This window comes from Pongo abelii, chromosome 9 (assembly GCF_028885655.2).
Source record: "Pongo abelii isolate AG06213 chromosome 9, NHGRI_mPonAbe1-v2.0_pri, whole genome shotgun sequence".
Lineage (NCBI taxonomy): Eukaryota > Metazoa > Chordata > Mammalia > Primates > Hominidae > Pongo > Pongo abelii.
In genome coordinates this window covers 69,057,855-69,078,431 of record NC_071994.2, presented here as the reverse complement: position 1 = coordinate 69,078,431, position 20,577 = coordinate 69,057,855, and the positions used below count along the sequence as shown (strand labels likewise).

The 20,577-nt window shown below is 51.8% G+C and overlaps 1 protein-coding gene and 1 long non-coding RNA gene across 4 annotated transcripts in view; one reads left to right on the top strand and one right to left on the bottom strand.

Annotated features, from left to right (window-relative positions):
- LMO1 (LIM domain only 1) overlaps nt 1–20,577 on the bottom strand; it is a 46,340-nt gene that overhangs the window by 7,092 nt on the left and 18,671 nt on the right. For both annotated transcript variants that reach the window (XM_009246671.2, XM_002822062.4), the window contains exon 2: nt 1,020–1,233. In XM_009246671.2, coding sequence (XP_009244946.1) covers nt 1,020–1,233 — 214 coding nt within the window. The remainder of the gene's footprint in view (nt 1–1,019; nt 1,234–20,577) is intronic.
- LOC129048697 (uncharacterized) lies at nt 314–20,206 on the top strand. 2 transcript variants are annotated; one of them, XR_010135483.1, is made up of 6 exons: nt 314–692; nt 1,345–1,813; nt 2,720–2,847; nt 8,149–8,398; nt 9,828–18,619; nt 19,941–20,206. It is a non-coding gene; the product is annotated as an uncharacterized LOC129048697 (long non-coding RNA). The 2 variants fall into 2 exon arrangements; XR_008511254.1 differs by having other exon boundaries at nt 8,149–18,619.

Sequence of the window (20,577 nt, the reverse complement as noted above, 5' to 3'; positions counted from 1 at the left end):
ATCACTTTTAAATGTAGGTATTAAAAGGTGCAGGCAGGTCAGTCAAAGGATCTTTGGGGAAGTGGGGGAACTTCCACTGATAACCTCCCCCTTGCAACATGCCCAGACCTGGGCAGACGGAGCCCCATGAAGCCCTTGCCCCGACCTGTTAATTAATGCGATGGGCCCTCCTTCCCCACAAGCCCGGCAACCATCCAGCAGCCTGCGACAGAGCCAAATGCAGGTGCTGGGTCTCAGCCAAGGCCCTGCTTTGTGGCCTCCTTCCAGCCTTGCTGATGTCATAAATGGCCTCAGGGAGGGTTAATTGGGGGAGGTGGCCCCAGGGAATAGGATCCAAGTTGTAGGGAGGGTGAGTTAGAGCTCAGAGGAATGCAAGGCAGGGAAGTATCATTCTTTCACCCTTCACGGGGAAGTAAACTGAGGCTGGGAGAAGATTAGGAGCCAAAGGCTCACAGCTAGTTCCAACCCAGGTCTTGAAGCTCCAGCATCATTGGCCCTGCTCCTAGGATATGGCTGACTGCCAGTTTCCCTGGGCAAATGGACGCCTGTTCCCAAGGACCATCTAGAAAGGAAAGTTGGGCACTGGGAGATGGAAAGAGACTGCATTAGGGAGGAGGGTCCTGGGGAAGTCAAAGCTTCCACACCTGTTCTCAAAGCCCCTCTGAGGTATCCCCTCCCAGATTCCAGATCAGGTGGGTCAGAAGCACCTGGCCAAGGCGGGGGGTGCGGGGTGCAGAGCTAGGCTGGGGCCCTTGGAAAGCTTAACTTAGGGGCCCCAGGTTACAAATGCCTGCCCTGGACCTGTGCTGGGCACCGAGTCCAAGGGCATAACGACCTGGGGCTTCCCTCAGGTGACTTCTCAGGTATCTGGGGCAAGCAGGGCAGGGGCAGGACAGTCAAGAATGAGAGGACACACAGGGTACTGGGTCTAGGGCCAGGGGCACAGTCACGCTGGGGCTGAGGATGGGGAGCTTTCTGAGCAGGACAAGGGCTTGGGAGGCCAGGGGTCGGCAGCCCACCTCAGGTAGTCGCGTCGGCACAGGATGAGGTTGGCCTTGGTGTAGAGGGTGGAGCCCACCTCGCCCAGGCGGCAGTCACAGCAGGCACACTTGAGGCAGTCTTCATGCCAGTACTTGTCCAATGCCTTCAGCAGATAGCGGTCCTTGATCTTGCGGTTACAGCCCGCACAGCCCTTCTGCTTCCCTTTGGGCTGGACGGAGAGCATCGGCACGCCTGCAGATGGACAGACAGACAGGAACGCAGGATGGGCCCTGTAGCTCTGGACCTCAAGGAATATCCCCCAAGAATGGGGAGCTCACTGCTTCTCTCTGTCGCCCCCTCTAGGTTTGGGGCTCCCAGGAGCCCTCGCTTTCTCCCCAATAACCTCCTCCCCGGGCTCTGGGTCCTGCCCTTTGGGCTACATGGCACAGCCTGTTTCCCTGGCCCTGCGAAGGTCCCTCCAGAGGCTGCTCTGCTCCAAGGCACACACAGACCCCAGGCCTGGCCTCCCTGAGCTGTTCCTCTCCACCCTGGCCTCTATCCCCTATGCGGTCTCATCTGGAGTAAGCCTGAAGCTCTCCTTGCCAAGCCACCATCACATTGGCTCTTCCAGCAATAAGCCTAAGAAATGTAGTCTCCTCAGGCCTATGAGGTTCTCTAGAACCCCCAGATCTTTTTGCCAACTCGTCTTTCTCCAGCTGAAATGCTACAGCCTCTTGGTCTATCCATGTAGAGCTGTGATGGTGTCAAGAAGGAAGTGAGACGCCCCTGGGACACTCCCAGGAGGGAGCAGAGGCTCTGGGGCTCCTGGCAGGTAAGAGGAGGCAGCTGGCAGGGCCTGGCTGGGGCTCCCCTTGGGAATGCTTCAGGCGGTGTCACACCTCACCTGCCCTGGCCTGGGGGAGGGCAGGCTCTGAGCCTCTGGATCCTTCCTCATTCTACCAGGATTAGGATCTCTCAGCCATCAGCCCCTCCCAGGGCCCATACCGGCTTCCATACCGGCTTCCCAACATACACACAGGCACCAAGTACAAAGGGCCCAACGTGATGTTCACCACAGGGCAGAGTCTTCCGTCGCGGCAGGCGAGCATGTGCGCTCACGCACACCCCTCACACACAGGCACGACATGCAGGTGTGGGCATGAAGTGACAGAGGCACGGGTTCCTAGTCCCTTCTCCTGGGACCACAGGGACCGTTGAGGAGGAGATGGGGGCAGATGTCGTCCAGTAGCCTGGACATCCATGTGGACCCGTGAGGCTAGGAGGGAAGTGCAGAGGACCTCAGAAGCCCTGCTCTGTGACTTTACAGGGTGGGAGCCTGTGGGAGTTGCCTGAGAAACCTTGTGAAGACAGGGAGGGTGTGCATGCTCCGTTCCTGACCAAGGTGCAGCTGGATAGGGGCCCATCCCTCCCCACCTCCCCGGCTTTCCAACACTCCCCTGGAGTCTGTCCTTCTACTGGCCCCGTCCTCTCCAAAGGACCCCTGCTCTCTCCAGGGCTCTGGCCTTCCTCCCATCCCCTGGTGTCCCTCCCATTCCCAGCCCTCCTCACTGCCCCCAGCCCAGAGTCTGAACAGTTGGGCTGCTTCCCTTCCTTTTGCTTCCCTCCTCCTTGGGCATTAGGGGAGAACCAGGCACAAGAGGCCTTGGTCTCAGAATCCACAGATGTAAGGTCAGAAGAGCCCTCAGAGTTCTTCCAGTTAAATGCTCTCATTCTACAGATGGGGAAACTGAGGCTCAGACGGTTATAGGGGCTTGAGTCAGCCACCATCAAGCTGGCCCCAGGACTCCTTCCCCTCTCCTGTGCTCGCTGTCAGCCCAGCTGTCTCCTTAGACTTCTCCTGGACAGGTGAGTCTGGGGAGCAGGCGCCCACCCACAGGCTACAGTGCGCAGGGCCAGTGGGCTCCCGCTTCCTCCTCCCTGCAGTCCCTGCAGGGTCTGTCTGTTAGCTGGTGAGTTTGCTGCCTAATTTCCTTAATGCAGCTCTAAAGGTTAATTGGTCTGAGAGAGGGATGGGGCACAGGATGACTCTGTCCTCGGGCCTGCCTGTGTCTCTTCTAGCAGGGCCCAGCCTGGCACAGAGCTCTGAAAGAGCCCAAGGAGGGCAGCTGGGGAGCAGATACCCCTGAGAACTGAAGGGGTCTGTGAGGCTCCTTCCAAGTCCTGGCCTACAGGGAAGTGTGGGGAAATGGGAGAGGAGTTAAAATAGCTGGATGGGGAAATGAGGGGCCTCCCAGGGTAGGACCTGGACCAGGGTAGGGCTCCAAGGGCAGGAACTTGTCCCTAGGCCCTGTGCAGGGAGCATGCAGCCAGCAGAGCTACGCATTCAAAAACCGACTGGGAAAATCTTGGGCCAGGCCCCGACTACAGCGCCTATAAGGCTCACGTTCCTTTTGCTCAGCCAGGCTTGCAGCAGGCCTGGCTCCCTTCCCAGTGGTCCTGAACCCCTCCCAGGGCTGTATATTTGGGCTGTTACCAGAACATGGGTGAATGGCTGGAACCTCCGTACTCAGGTGAGACCTGAGCCCACTAAATTATAGCCCAAAACGAAGGGAAACAGTGAGAGACCCCAGCACTTGAAGCAGCTGTCCCACTCTCTCTTCCATCTACCCTGGCTCTTGGACAGGCTGGTCTTCCAAGCTCAGACCCCAGCATGTTTGTCCTGGCTCCTGCAGGGTTGTGAACTCCAGCACTAGTCGACTATCTCTTCACTGAAGGGATCTGGCACCTAGAGGACCCTGTGGAAACCATGAGGGGTGAAGCTGCCAGCTGCCACAGGTCCCCCTCCCCACTGCCCGTGCCCAGGCTGGCCTCTGCATAGGCAGGTTACCTTAAGACCTGGACACCCCTTTTCTAGGGTGCTGAACTGATTCCTGGCTCTGGAGAACTCTTATAGAAGCCACACAGCTTCTGCCAAAGTGTCCCATGTCCACCAAGACATGGAACACCAGGGTCAGCCTGGCTGAGAAGGCCCCAGAGCGTTTAGAGACCCTTGGGTCTAGAGATTTCCCATGAGAAAGGCTGGCATTCTGGGGGAAGCCTGAGCCAGGGCAGCCCCATGGGATGGGCCTGGGACCACACTCCAGGTCTGCAGTCCTGTGGCTATGGGGTCCAGAGCATATGCCCCTGGTCTCTTTGGGCCTAACTTCCTTCATCTGCCCATAAGAAAAATGGAAGCAATCCCTTGCTTCTCACAGGAGAGTGGAAGAGCTCTGGGGGTCAAACAAACAAAACAGTGGAGACAGCCTTCCTTCCTCATAGGGCATCCATGCTGTGTCTGCTCCCACCGGGCTGGTCCAGGAGACTTGAAAACACTCCTGGAAAGGTGGAGGGGCTTTCAGGAGAGGCTCTGCAGTCTCCTGCTCCCCAGATGGAGGGATAAGCTCCCCACAGGGTCCAGGCCCTCCCTCCTGCTCTGCCTCCCCCATTCCCACCTAGCCCCCCACCCAATCTGCCAGCCTGCCCCCCTGCAGACACCTCTTCCCTCCCTCCTTCCCCAGCCTGGCTCTGGGACCTGAGCCTCGGGCCATGCACTTTCCATTAAGGAGATAGCATCCCTTTGCTGAAGTCCATTTGGGATCCATTTTAGTGTTATCTAAAAATCAAATCTACATGGTAATCCTTTTAATGTACTCCTGACTTTAGAAAAAAATGGCTTTGCACTCCTTCAGGAAAGGTTTTAAAGCATTACCCAGTAATTACTACTCACCCATGAAAACACTGATATTTTACAACGGATGATGTTTGTGCCGACACGCACGCCTGGGCACACACTCAGATGCATGCGCTGGGCCCAGCAGAATAAACCAGTCCACTCAACCCAGGGTCAGCCCTAAGTCTCAGGATGTGGGGGGCACAACATTGGAGGGGAAACAGGCTGAACTCCAACCCCTACCTCTAGCAGGGGGTGGAGGCAGGGCTGCTGGTGGAAGGAGGCAGCCAGGCTCGGAAAGAAGCCTCCCAGTCTGACTCATCTGGCTGCCAGACACTCACCCTCTGCTCTTTAATCTGGGGGAAAGCCAGACAGTCCAGGTGATGGGGAGGCACTGCCAGAGGTCATCCCGCTCCTTCCGCTCTCTCCCTCCAGCCCGGAGGAGAAATGCCCTCATCTTCACATGGACCTCAGAGCAGTCCACTAGGCCAGACCCAAGTCCCCAGCAACTCCTGCCCACCTGTCCCAGCCCAGCTGCCCCTCAGCTCCAGCACGTGGACTTTCCCAAACTGCCAAGCCCACAGGCTCCAGTACTACTGGTGCCTCTGGTTTGGATGGCAGCCTGGGGGACGCTTACCCCAGTGAGCTCCTCCAAGGCCAGTCTTCCAGCCCAGAATGTCTACCTCACCCAGCTCCAGGTCACTGCAGGCTCTTCCCTGTGGCTCCCCTGCTGGGAGCCACTGTGGCCACCTCCTGACAACTCCACTGGGCATCTGCAGCCCCTCCCACACGCCAGTGTGTCCTGCTTGGCACTGCTGGCTCTGCTCCCTGCAGGATCCTGGAACACAGCTCCTCTCCCTCCCACAAATGGATCTTGTTTGCTTGTGTCCCAGGGCCTTCACTCTGCTACTACTCCAGGAAGAAACGCCTTTGTCTTGCCCATCCCCACTCTCCCAAAAAGGTCAGAGTCAAGAGTGGGACTGAGGTCAAGAGTGGGACTGAGGTCAAGAGTGGGACTGAGGCTAAGAGTTCAGATCTTGAAGTCGGGGAGCCTAGTTTCAAGTTTGGGAACTGCTCCAAGGAGCTGGGGGGCCTAGATTAAATCCCCTCACCTTTCTGACTGGCATGTGTGTACTGGGGGCCACAATGGTCTCTTTCCGCTCAGAATGTGGTGAGGATAGAATGAGGTTATGCACATGAGGCCATAGCACAGATTCTGGTGCCCAGGGCACAGTGAACAGGAACTGATAGTATTAACAGTCACCCCAGGATACCATCTCTGCTTGGACACTTGCTTTCTTTTTCTTTTAACTTTTTGTCTCTTGACATAATTTCAAACTTTCAGAACACTTGCAAGAATAGTAGAAAAAATTCCTGTAAGCCCTTCACCCAGATTCCCTACATATAACATTTTACCACCTTTGATTTCTCCTCCATCTTTCTACCTACTTACCTATAATTTTTTCCCTAAATCATTTGAGAGTTGGTTTCAAACAGGAAGCCTCTATACCTCCTAATACTTTTGGTTTGCAAATGCTTTGCTGAAAACAAGGACATTCTCTTACATAACCACAGTACAATAATTGAAATCAGAAAATTATCATTGACATAACATTATTATCTAATCTATAGACCTCATTCAGATTTTACCAATTTCTTCAAAAATATCTTTTATGGAAAAATCCTGGGCCCTGCATCGCATTCAGTTGTCAAGTTTAGTCTACTTACATCTGGAAGAATTCCCAAACCTTTCTTTTGTGTTTCAAGACAATGGCATTTTTGAAGAGTACAGGCCAGTCATTTCATGGAATATCTCTCAATGTGGGTTTGTCTGACACTTTTGACTGTGTGACCTTAATTACCATTTTCTCGGTTTTCTTTTTTGTGTAATGGGTATGAAGACAGCACTCATTTCAGAGTCTCCATGAGAAAGAATGGAGTTAATTTATGTGATGTGCTAAGGCCACAGTAAAACGTTAACTCTGATTAGTGTCACTCTCCTCAACATATGAAACGGGATAGTGAGAGACACTTATTTTGAGGAGCGACGAACTGATTTGATTGTTCTACTGTGGTTAAAGTCACCCTGGCACTGGCCATAGTCCAGCTCCACCCAAAGGCCAGTCTAGTGGTCAGTGCAAGTATGTGTAGAAGGAAGCCTCCCTATCTGTCCAACAGGCTGTTCCACTGACCAGCCACATGGGAAGCAGTTGCTGTGGCAACTCAGAGGGTGACAGCTCCAGGACCCTCTGGCTGCTCTGGAGAGAGCCCTGGAGGCAGGTGTAGCCTTGGTATTTTTTATTTTATTATTATTATTTTTTTAAAGACAGGGTCTTCCTCTGTCTCCCATGCTGGAGTGTAGTGATGTGGTCACAGCTCACTGCAGCCTCAACCTCCCAGCTTAAGTGATCCTCCTACCTCAGCCTCCTGCATCGGTGGGACCACAGGCATATACCACCAAGCCAGGCTAATTTTTAGGGGGAGGAATTTTTTTTTTTTTTTTTTTTTTTTTTAGAGACAAGGTCTCAACTATGTTGCCCAGGCTGGTCTTGAACTCCTGGGCTCAAGCAATCCTCCCACCTCAACTTCCCAAAGTGCTGGGGTTAGTAGGAGAAAGAGCTGGCATGTGAACCCTGGCAGTCTATCTCTAGGGCCAAAGTACTTGACTCACATGCTGTGCTGCAGGGCTGCATGCTGAGGGGGGCTGAGACCCAAGCAGGAGACTTCACAGAGCTTAGAAGACACATGGAGAGCATGCAGACGCTCACCACACAGCTGCAGGACACATGCACAGCAGCACACAAATACTTCTCCATGTCCACATGATCACACAAGTACACTAGGTCCATGTGAGGAGGGACTGTGTCTGTTTTATTCTCCCCACAAGTTTTATTTCAGTACCCAGCACAATGCTGGCATACAGTAGGTACTCAGTAAGTTGCATGAAAATACATACCCATGCATCTAAGCACACACATGCATGTGTGTGTATGAGCATGTGTTTGGGTATGCTTATATAAATATATACTTATGCACAGATGCACACATATGCACAAGCAGCTTCATGCACGTTTAGTCTCTTAAAAGACTACAGTGTCAAAAAGTGGATCAGAGCTTAGAATCAAGCTGATTTCAACAAAACCCACAAGTAAGAGGCCTGAAGATGGAAGGAATTGGAAGAGCATGAACCCTCTAGTGTTACCCTCATGGACCCACGTGCAATGTCAGACATTACCCAGAAGTTGATCCCACAATCCTCATGCCTGCTTCAGCTGCTGGAGGTGGGGAGACTCACTCTCTGGGTCCCGGGGGTCTGGGTCCCTGTCACCTTGTAAGGTGCTTTGCCTGCCTGGGCCCACACCTGGGCCTGGGAACTGCAGAGTAGGATCCCAAACCAAGCCTACCAGCAGCCCCTCCTAGGCATCAATCCTCTTTAATAAGGAAATTTGAAAGTGTAATCTAATTCTGCAGAATCTCTTTAAATCTCGTTTTCTCAGAAGTAACTTCATTTCGCACGGACACATCCAGCCTTGTGAGAAGGCCTCCATTTCACACCAGTTTTATCTCCACAATTTCTCGTCTCACTGCACTCCTATTCCAGGGCCTTGCCATGCAGCAGGCGAGGCCTGAACTAATAGCATTTCCTACTCATTTGGAATCAAAAGCCAACGAGAACAACTGTGGAAACGCGCGGCCACAGCCACCCAGAGCACGCTCATTACCGCCCCTCTGCACACCCACTTGCAGGTAACGTGTTCACTGTGAGGATGAGGGAGAGAGGCAGGGGCTCCTATGGCCTCCAGCTCCCCACGAGGGCAGGAAGAGGAAGGCTGAGAGGCTGGGCTCAGCCCATGGGGTGGCAGTCAGCTCAGTGGAGGGACTGGCAGCTTTGACTCTGGTGCTGCTCACCCCTCAAGGGAGCTTGTGAGAAGAGGCAGGGTAATGTAGGCCCTGAGACTGTGGGCCCTGCAGACACACAGCCTCGGCTTGAATTCTGGCTTTGGCGCTTCCCAGCTCTGCCTCAATTTACTCACCTGCTAAATGAGGACAGCCTGCTTTAAAGGATTGAGGATTAAATTGGATAATGAACATGAAATAGTTATAACAATGTTTGGCATAGTAGCATAAAGCAATTAGCTGAGAAAATTTAGTTGTATCTTGTGACCCAACAATTATATTCCTAGGTATATGCCCAACAGAAATGAGAGCTTATGTCCATCAAAACAGATGCACAAAAATGTTCATAGATGTTTTCTTCTTAATAGCCCCACACTGAAAACAACACAAATGTCCATCAACAGTAAAACAAAATAAATTATGGTATATTCGTACAATGGAATAGTATGTAGCAATTAAAAAGAATGAATTACTAATACATACTACCTGGATGAATCAGACAATATAATATTGAATGAAAGAAGCTAGACACAAAAAGGTACATACTGTATAATTCCATTTATATGTAGTTCCCAAACAGGCAAAACTGATCTGATGTCAGAATAATGGTTACTTGGAGGCCGGGCACAGTGGCTCACGCCTGTAATCCCAGCGCTTTGGGAGGCCGAGGTAGGCGGATCATGAGGTCAAGAGATCGAGACCATCCTGGCTAACATGGTGAAACCCCGTCTCTACTAAAAATACAAAAAATTAGCCAGCCGTGGTGGCAGGCGCCTGTAGTCCCAACTACTCGGGAGGCTGAGGCAGGAGAATGGCATGAACCTGGGAGGCGGAGGTTGCAGTGAGACGAGATCGCGCCACTGCACTCCAGCCTGGGCGACAGAGTGGGACTCCATCTCAAAAAAAAAAAAAAAAAAAGAATAATGGTTACTTGGGGTGAGGTGGAGGACATATTATCAACTGAGAGGAGGACGAGGAGCCCAACATACTGAAAATGTCCTATGTCTTGATCTGAGTGTTCATATGGGTGCATACCTGTATAAAAATTCACTGAGCTGAACATTTGAGCTTTGAGCATTTAACTGCATATATGCGATACCCAATTTAAAAAAGGAGCTGAGATGGAGATGCCCTCATCAGAGCTCTGTATGCCTTTCATAAACCCCACCATTTACTCAGCAGTCACTGTGCCAGGTGCTGGGCTAACCATCTTACAGTGTTATCTCAATGAATCTTCATATTAACTCTGATGCACTAAATGATTACCCCCATTTCACAGATGAGAAGACAGTGGCCTGGGAAGTTTCAGGTCATGCAAGGTCATGCAGCTAGAAGGCTGCAGGGCAGAGATTGGAATCCTGGCCTGTCAGACTCCAGAGTTCAAGTTCCCATCCAGCACACGCCCAGGGCCTCCCTGCACAGCCTGGATTCTCCAGTACAGCCTGGATGCCAGATGGTGCTGGGGTGGGGGCTGGGGCCATGCTTAGATCAGGGCCTGGGCTAAAACCAAGAGGAATGACTGTCCATGCAGGGCACTGTCTCTGGGTGGACCACAGGACTTACCCACTCATCTGTTGGTCCTTCAAATGCTATGACTGCTGTGGGATCTTGAAAGGGCTTCTGGGCAGAGCCAGCAAGGGGACATGGACCAGAAACTAAGTAAAAAGAGGGCACAGGGCTGGGAAGGGAGCAGAGGGCCATGTAGAAGCAGAGCCAAGATGTCTGCATTGCAGCTTTGAGAAGGACAAAGAAGCCTTGAGATGGCACATGTCCTTAGGAGGAGGCTGGGCTGGGGACTCCAGACCCAGGGCTATAATGATGGCAGGAGCCTCAACCAACAGCCAGGGCCTTGTGTGTGAACGAGGGGATGGGTAGGGCGGGGAGCAGAGAGGTCCTGGAGACAGGCCCAGCTCAGGGTGAGACATTTGGAGCAGAAGACGTCCTGGAGAGGGGCCTGGTTCAGGGTGAAGTCCAGCAATGCTTGCCTGCTCTAAGTGCCAAGCTTCTCCTGCACGCTAGAGCTCACCACAGGAGGGAAGGCCTAAGGGAAGCACTGTCCAGTCTCACCCCCAGCATCTGCAGCCACCGTAGTCATATTCAACCAGATGACAGTAAACCACGTTACCCCTTACTGAGTGCCTGCTCTGTACCAGGAACATATGCTTGTCATGACCCTGAGTGCAGAGAACTCACCAACTTGCCCAAGGGTAAAGCCACCAGTGGCCAAAGCGAGGCTGCAGATCCAGGCTGCTGGCCAGGAGGCATCCACGCCCTGCCTGCTGTGTCCCAGGGCCAGAGGCAGCATCACATCATCCTTTCCCCAAGCAATGGGGAAAGTGAACTTTCACTTGAACCCAATCTGGACCCTACCAAAAGAAGATGGCTCTGAAACACTCCTTGCAGGAATACAAAAGACCCCTTGTCAGGGAAAGGTTGGGCTGCTGATCCCCAGAGCTCCCCAGAGGGGCCATTTCCTGTGCAGGAGTACAAAGCAGGAAGCTTCATATGCTACATTTTTGCAGTGCGTTTTGGTGAAGAATAACCTATCCTTAGGAATACTGCATCTAAAGCCTGAACTCACCATGACATAAAGGGACTGAGGAGTTTCCACACATCCCCCACAGATCTTCCTTGTTGGGGGAAGCTGAGTCTGGTTTGGGGCAACAGCAACAGCCTAAGGGGACTGTCTTAATCTGTTCAGGCTGCCATAACAGAATACCACAGACTGGGTGGCATATAAACAATTGAAATTTATTTCTCACAGTTCTGGAGGCTGGGAAGTCCGAGAGCAAGGCACCAACAGATTCTGTGTCTGGTGAGAGTTGCTTCTTGGATCATTAGATGGCCATCTTCTTGCTGCATCCTCACATGGCAGAAGGGGCAAGGAAGTTCTCCGTGGTCTCTTTTAAGAAGGCACCAATCCCATTCATGAGGGTTCTGCCCTCATGACCTAATCACCCCCAAAGGCCCCATCTCTTAACACTATCACATTGGGTGTTGGGATTTCAATATAAGAATTTTGGGGAGACACAAATACTCAGATCATAGAGAGCTTGCAGGAAGGCCTGGATGTGATTCTGGAGCATAGTGATTCTGGAGCAGGTGTACATGCAGTCTGCTCTCACAGCCTCAGATAATTTTCTGTGGTTCTTTAGTGGTGGGAATTTAGAAACATCAGAAGCTGCATGTGCTCACTGGAGTTTGTCACTTGGAATGAGGCTTACGTTAATTGCATAGTTATCTGTAATGTGTTCTCCTTCTCCAGGATGGGTATTGGCATTTTCTTTCCATTCTTTGGTTGTCTCTAGAAAGCCTCAGACATAGCTCAAAAACAACAGGTCCAAAGCAGGATTCCTGATTTCTTCCCCAAACCTGGCCCCTGTACCCTCATCCCAGACTTCCTCCCTCCCACACCATCATCCACCCAGCACTCTGGCCAGAAACTAAGTGTCGTCCTCAGACTTCCATCCTCCTCACCCCTTTCACTGCCAACTCTTGCTCCTCATCCCACCTGCATCTTCCATTTCCACAGCCATCACCATCTCTCAACGCACTACCAGCATGGCATGATGTCTGGTACCCACAGCCCATTCTTCACACGGCAGCTGGAGAGATCTTCCAGATAAACCAGGGCAGGTCACTGCTCAACTTGAAACCCTTCCATAACATCCAATGGCCTAAGAATAACATCCAGACTCTTCATCCAGCCTGTAACATCTTCATGTGGTCTGGTGTCTGCCTTCCCCTCCCACACTGTGCTCCAGTCATACTCCAAACTCCTTCCTGCCTCAGGGCCTTTGCACATGCTATTACCTTCCCAGAACACCCTTCCCTGCCTCTGCCTCTGCATATACTTGACTCCTTCTCATCTTCAAGCTTCAGCTTAAATGTCATCTCCTCAGAGAAGCCTTTCTTGACCTCCTTATTTCCTTATTTAAATGAGCTCCCCACACCTCAGTAACTTCCTTCGGAGTTTTTCATCACAATTTGTAATTGTTTTACTTTTCTGTGAGTTTCCAAAAAAAAAAAAACAAAAAAAAGTCTGATTGATTGGGTACTCTCATAAGAACAAAAGCCCCATGAAGGCTGTTCTTGGGGCCCTACATGTCTTGTCCACTATTATTTTCCCAGTGTTGAGCCCCACAGCTGTCATTGTTTAGCCATCAGCTCAATTCATGAATGAAGAGACTGAATGGAATCTATCCAGATATTACTGGCAAGAATCTGCTGGCCAGAGTGGGCCAATTCAGATAGGCAGGGCCCCTAGAGATGGAGCTTTAATCAGGCTTGTTGCTGCCCCTGTGCCACACCCCCTAAGTACCTGTAGCTATGTGGCCCTAACAAACAAAGCAGATTCAACCACAGCAGCTCCTGGGTCATGGCTGCCACAATCCAGGCTTTTGAGAAGCCTTCCCAGGGCTCCAGCTGAGGAACGACAGCTCTCATGCAAATATAAACCCTTTATCCTTTAGATAAAAGAGCAGCAAAAACGCATCCTCTAGCCCCTGCCTCCACTGCATGCCTCCCTTTACACATAAATACCTATCTCAGCCCTCAGGGAGTAGTGGGTATCTCTGTAATTCCAGCAGCTGTGGCTGTCACCTCTGGCACAGACCTAGCCTCCCCAACTCCCTACCTGAGGGTCTTTTTGGCTTACAAAAATGACTCCTCTTCCCTGTCAGCATAGTCTGAGTCTCTGGGGGCCAGTGGGAGGAAGCGGCCCCTGGAGTTTGCTACAGAAAAGCCCCAGGCCCAAGCCTTTCTCAGTCTGTAGCTTCCACCAACCCTCATCCCATCCTGGGCTGCTGGATCCAGCCCCTAGGTTCCTTAACAGGATGCTGCTTGAAGCTGCACAGCTGTGGGGACCGGTGGAGAGCATCTGGAAGCTGTGTTCCCCTGACAGCAACTCAGCTGCTCCTTGGGCACCCGCAAAGCCTGCATCACCCATCTAATGAAACAGGGCTCCCAAGAGGCCTGCAATCTCCACAGAGGAGGAGGACATGGACTCTCAGACGAGTCTCAATTTCACAGCATCAGGGACGTGAGCACCAGCGCGCTGAACCAGAAAACGAGAGTCTGGCAGGAGCTGCAGACACACCATGAGCACCAGGGGATGGGAGATTAGGGCCCTTCAAAATCAATTTTGAATTCAAACTTTTAAATGTGTTCTCCAGGCGCAAAGAGGGGACCCTCCCGGCAAGCTGGACCGGCAAGCTGGACCTAGCCGCCAGAGCCCATCTGCTAGCCACAGGGCTGGGTGAGGGGAGGAAGGGCTGGGGGTTAGGAGGGAGAATCCAGGTCCCACCCCCAGGAGCGGCAGGGATGGAAACCCCTTTGGCTGGGGCTGAGACAGCACTGCCTCTGGGATGCCTGCCTGAGGCATTGCCCCGGGGCTTCCTATTGAGGCCCTGGGGGTTGCTTCAGCCCTTCTTTGCAGACCTGGATAAGAGAGAGACGCTGAAAGCAAGGCCCACGTGAGCCAGATTTCCCTTCAGCCCCCTGTATGGCTGAGGAGGTTCAGGGAGCATCTGTAGATGAAGCTGTTTAGAATACAAGCTTTGGAATCAGACAGTTTGGGATCTGTATCCTAAACCAGTCATGGGCTCCCAGGCAGAAGATCCTTGTTCAGAAGTGAATGTCTCTTCTGGAAACCTGGTGGGAGAAAGCCTGCTGTGAGTGTCTTGCAGTGCAGCCCCTGTGAAGTGAGAGTGGTCTGAAGCCCCCAAGTGCAAAGGGAAAGTGTCATCCTGTGTGAGAGTCAGCAGGGTGGGCCGGCTGCTGGGTAAGCTGGTGTGGCCGCAGGCTGCATTATCCAGAGCACAGAGTCTGCAGCCAGGGAGCTGACAGCCATGCTGTCTGTCATCTATCAGACCATGTCTGGAGTACAAGTACCATCTGGGCCCTGGACCCAGGTGAGGTGGACAAGGAGGCACAGGGCAGTAGGCCTCACCAAGCCAGAATAGACTGCTCTAGCCAAACCCTGGAGAGGGCCCCAGGCCCACAGTAGGAAGGCCTTTGGAGGCATGAGCCCACAGAGGATGTTCCTGGCAGCTTCGGCTGCAGCCCCCCACTCCTGCCTGGGTCCCTGTTGAGCCCCATTTGTGCCTCCCAGCCTATCATCAGCTCACAGTACGTGTGTTCCCCATCTCTGGGTGGGGAAGCTGGTCTATGACAAGATTATTTGAGATCACTGACTCCCTCAGCCCCAGCCCCAGAGTTTTCCAAACCCCTGGCTAGCTCCCAACTTTAAGCCATACTCCTGACACATAAACATGAATGAGTGTGAACCACCCTGTGGGTAAGAGACAACAGAAAGCAGCCACCGAGGCCTCGGGCCTGCAGGGGCTTCACAGGGAGCCCTTTCTGGAATAAGGAGCACTGGGAAAGGAGGCTGGGGTCACCAGATCACGTATAGGAGAGGAGGCAGGGACTCCCCAGCCCCTCCTAGCCCCCAGCTTGGGAGTGGGCTGCTGGCTTTGCAAGGAAATTACAACATGGGCCTGGGTAATGCTCCTCTTAGTTACAGCATAAACTGCGGCAATAAAGCGTACCTGGGGAATGTTTAGAGAAAGCACTAATGATTTTTTCCCTAGTGGTTAATAAATTCACTTCCAGATCAATTTGTTCACGATAGAGCCCTGTGAGCGGAACCCGCACGGCGGGCACAGCCGAGTATGTGTCTTTTTCGGTATAAATGATTTATTACGATGATTAGCGGCACATAAACAATTTAAAATACAATGCTAATTAGTTTGGGGAAGAAAGGAGGGGAAAAGCCACCCTGCCTCTCTCCCCATTATGTTCTACTTCCCTAAGTGTGTACTTTTTAATTAAATCCAAATGTCACAATAAATTTAAAGTGTTTTATTACCACTCAGGCTAACTGAGGCAGTCATGTGAGCCCCCCTCTCAGGCATCTGCAGGCTGGCCTGGGGGTAAGGGCTGGAGGTACTAGCAGAGCCTGTCCACAAACTCCCAACATGGGAGATCTCTCGAGAACCCTGGAAACCCCTCATGGTTTTCAGCAGCACCAGGTCAGAAAACATTGGGCCTTCCCAGGGGACTCTCCACCTTCTGCTCACCTTCCTGGCCAGCCCAAGCGAGGTCTCCTCCTTAAAGCCTGCTCTGACCAGCCCAGAAGCCAGCCACTTCTCCCCGATGGTTCCACAGTACCCTGCATCCTCTTCAGCCCTCCTCGTGTGCCCTATAACCTTCTACCAAGTACCTTCTCTGTGCCTGGCATCATGCCCGGCACTTCATGTACAGCATCTTCCCAAGTCCTTGTTGTGGTGCTATAAGTCGTAATTATTGCTTCCATTTTGTGGATGTGGAAACTGAGGCTCAGAGAGGTGGAACAACTTATCTAAAGTCACACAGCTAAAAATGGACTTTTGTAGCATCCTTTTCCCTCCTACAGCATGCTCCGCTTCAGAGCCTACAACTGGCCATGTCTGGGCCCTGCCTTGCTTAGAGACACATCTGAGGCAAGGGTTCAGGCCAGGGACTTGGACTCTGGTGAACCCGGATTCAAGTTCAGGCTCTGCCATCGACCCACACTGTGAACTCAGGCAAGTCATTTAGCCTCTCTGAGCTTCAGCTTCCTCATCAGCAAAACTAGAGCAATAACATTCAACTCGCAGGGCTGAAGAATGAAAGTACCTAAAGCAAGCAGAAGTCCTTTGCTATCCTTGATATGCTAGGCAAGTAGTAGTTATTTACAGAAGTCTTGAGATGAGCAGAGATCAGTACTAACTCCACTTCATAGATCAGAAAACTGAAGCCAGCAGGCAAAAGATTTATCCAAAGTGCCAATGAACCCCAGGATCTCACTGGGGAAGTACCAGGCTAAGGGCAGCCTCCCTTCCGGAAGTTCAGACAACCAAGGATGGCTTCTCTCCTAAACACTCGTACTATTCATTTGAATTTAAAAACAAATATCCCCAAACGCAGAGTTTTCATATGACCCAGTGTGTTAGTCTGTTCTTGCATTGCTATAAAGACATAGCTGAGGCTGGGTAATTTGTAAAGAAAAGAGGTTTAACTGGCTCACAGTTCTGTAGGTTGTACAAGCATGGTTCCAGCATCTGCTCCCGGTGAGGCCTCTGGAAGCTTCCAATCATGACAGAAGAGGAAGGGTAAAAAGCAAGTCACATGGCGAGACTGGGAGCAAGAGAGATGGGGGAGGTGCCACACTCTTTTAAACAACAAGATTTCGAGTGAACTGAGCAAGAACTCACTCATCACCAAGTGGATGGTGCTAAGCCATTCATGAGGGAGCCATCCCTGTGATCCAATCACCTCCCACCAGTCCCCACCTGCAACACTGGGAATCTCATTTCAACATGAGATTTGGAGGGGACAAACATCGAAACCATATCACCCAGCAACTCCCCTCCTAAGTATATCCCCAAGAAAAATGAAAATATAGGTCTTAACAAAAACTTGTACATGAACGTTCCTAGCAGCATTACTCACAACAGCCAAAAAACAGAAACAACCCGAATGTCCATCAACTGACAAATGAATAATAAAACATTGTATATACATACAATGGAATATGATTTGGCCACAAAAAGAAATGAAGTACTGACATACGCTACATCATGAAGGAACCTTGCGAACATTATGCCAAGAAAGAAGGCAGATACAATAACCACATATTGCATGATTCCATTTATATGAAATGTCCAGAATAGGCAAAGCTATACAGACAGAAAGTAGTTTAGTGGTTGCCAGGGAGGGAGGAATGGGGAGTGACTGCTAATGGGCTGAAGGTTCTTTTTGAGGTGATAAAAATGTTTTTGAATTAGATAATGGTGATGACTGCACAACTCTGTGAATATACCAAAAACCACTAAAGTATATATTTTAAAAAGGTTAATTTTGTGGTATGCAAATGATAAATCAATAAAGCTATTATAAAACAAAACAAACAAAAACAAATAAATATTCCTTTGAGAACAGGAGAAACCAGTTCATAAAATATTCAGTCCTGGGGTCAGCATGGGGGGGCAATAACCTGTGGCAGCTAGAAGCTGCCAGGTGGGGGGACCTGGGAGGCCCCATGGCCAGCATCACAGGGGGCAGGCCCTGGTCACCCCATCCCCCTGCTGGGATGAAAGGGATGAAAGGGCTCAAGAGCACCCCCTTACCTCCTTCCCCAGATCCCCACATCCATAAATCTGACTCCATCCACTTTTCCAGCCCTGCTCCCCAGGAAACTCAAACCTTACTGGATCCATCACTCTCCTTGGCCCATCTGCTTCCACAACTGCATTATCATTTTGTCTTCCCAAGTCTCTCTTTGTTGAAATTTCTGCATCCTTCAAGGACTATGCCCTATCTGCAAACTGAGCATGCCCATGGCAGAGGGGTCCCTCTTTCAGGACCTTGAGCTTGTCCTACCTTGGAAACCATGAGTACATAACAGTATGTGCATAATGCTACATACATAATGAATAGCATCATAGTGAGGACTCCCCCCAGGCAGGGTTGGGTAAGGGATGCTGCCCTCTCCCAGGGCCTGTGAGCCCCACCTGGCACAGGGATGTGCCAGCTTAGATCCAGGCCACGAGGCTAGGAAGGAAAGCAACGAGGCTGCCTTTGGAGGGGGAGAGCACCATGCCCAGACTAGGGACAGCACCCTTTGTAGCTAATCTGAGAGGATGACCCAAAAAGATGAAGCATCCTGGCCAGCAAGGGGAGCTGGGGCCGCACTGAGGCAGGGGCATTTGCCTGCCCCAGAGTTGGGAATGAGCGGGGATAGACCGAGAGTAGTCACAGCAGCTCAGGCCTCATCTCTGCAGAGGCAACCAGCCTCCAATCCCCCCACAGTGGAGAGAGCCCTATGGAGGGGACAGGACAACTCTGGTCACTTGAAAGGACTATCTGGGCCTTGAAGCAAGTGGACACATGCTCATTTTCTAGTCATTAGTTCAGTTCCCTGAGTCTACACGGATTCAACATGAAATGCTGTCTTGGGAAGCTGCCCCTTAGGGAAACTACCCTTGAACTTCTCTAAATTTCTCTCCCAAAGTTCTATGAGGCCCAGGGCTGAGAAGATCTCTCAAGGTAAGGGGTGGCAGGAGTGCATGTTGCAAGTACTCTTCCCTTTATGCAGCCACTGCATTCTCACCAACACCTCCTCAGGTGGGCACAGTGCTGCCTGGCTGGCAAAACACATGAAAACATTTTCTCTCATTTGAGTTCTGTGCAGGGGACAGGGAGGATGTTCTGGGTCTTAACTCATGTGACCAGGGCTCAGAAAAGTTAAGTGGTTTGCCCAATAACACACAGCAGTGGGTGGTAGAGCAAGACTTGCCCGTGATCTCACAGTCAGAGGACCACAGCCCATGCTTGTTACCTCCCAAGTCAAAAGACAGCTACCCCTGCAGCAAGTGGTCAGGCCCTCACGCCGCTGCTGTCAATTTCAAAGAATTCTAAAGATTTCACATCTGCATGTGTCTGAGCTGGTGCTCTTGGGGGTTCTCTCTCCTTGGGAGAGCAAGTCCAAAGCCTTTACCATGGAAGGGAGGGCAGGATTCCTGGTAGTACGGACCACATGGAGAAGAGTGTGTGCCCTTGAGACAGCATGGAGTGGGCTGGTGGGTCTCCAGGCCCTGGGCAGCCAGGCAGGAGTGGTGCCCATGCACCACATAGACACCTGAGTCTACAGACAGACCACTATACAGACCTCTCCTCTGAGGGACAGCTCATTGCAGAGGCAAGACCTTAGGCATAGTTCCCAGACTACACGGAGGTGCTCTGCAGCCTCAGACAAGTTCTGCTCTTCTCTGGACTGATCTTAGTTGAATATAATTGGGGGTGGACTGGAGTAGAAACAGGTAAGGGTAGGGAGACCGTGAGCCACGTCTCTTTCCCAGAATCAGCAGCTTTCATGAAAGCCAGTCGGGAGAAAGAACATTGGCCCAGAGTGGGAGGGCCAAGAAACACTTTACAGACAGATCAGAGGAGGCCAGAGGAGTCAGGGACAGCCACGGGTGGCTGGAGAGGTCTAGACTTGCTGCCTCCCAGTCCTGGGGTCCTCCTACCTGCCTCAGGCCCACGGTCTTTGGCTCCCTCCCTCAGAGCCTAGAAAGCCAGGATCGTGGTCCAGTCATGACAGCAGCAGAGGGGGAAGTGAAGGGTCAGGGAAGCCTTCAGGCCAAAGCTGGGCTGGGCAAGCAAAGGCCTCAGGGACAAAGCTGGGCAAGGACAGGCTTGCAGCCAGGGGCTCTGGTCTACCTTCCCTGGAGCTCAACTCCAGCTCTGGCCACAAGTTCAAGCCCTGCTACGGGGAGCTGAGCAGCTCCAGCCAGGATCTTAACCACCAGGAGACCTCAGATGAGCTCCCATTCCCAAGGCCACAGCTTCAGCACAGTTTCTCTCCTAGACCTCAACTGCCTCCTCTGACCAACCCAGACCCCCACCTGCCTCACCCTGCACAGACCCAGACTGCGAGCTCTGGAGGAAACTGAAGGGAGGCAGACAGGAGTGTGGGGCCATCTGAAGCCGGAGGGATGAGGAGAGGTCCATCTGTAAAGCTGAAAAAGAACCCCTCCCTCCCCATCATATGCTGCTTTCTCTGCCTCTAGTTTTATCCCCTCCCATTTGCTCGCCACAGAGTAAACCAAATGGTCTTAATAAAATGTAAATTTGAGCATGAGTCTTGCTTCTACCTAAAGCCATTCAAAGGTGTCCTGTTGTACACATGGACATAAAGATGGGAACAACGGACACTGATGGGTGACAGGATCTGTCATACCCCGAACCTCAGCATCATGCAATATACCCATGTAACATGTAACAAACCTGCACATGTGCCCCAAGGATGTAGCGAAACCGGAACTCCTACCCACAGCCTGCAAGGCTCTGCACAATGTAGCGCTGCCAACCCTGACCACTCTGCAGCCTCACTGATGATGCCCCAAGCTCCAGTCACAGTGGCCTCTGCAGTCTTGAACTTGGGGTTCCTTGTCCTCTCTCTGAGACAAAGGAATCCTTATGATTCTCTCTGATCCTCTCCTGAC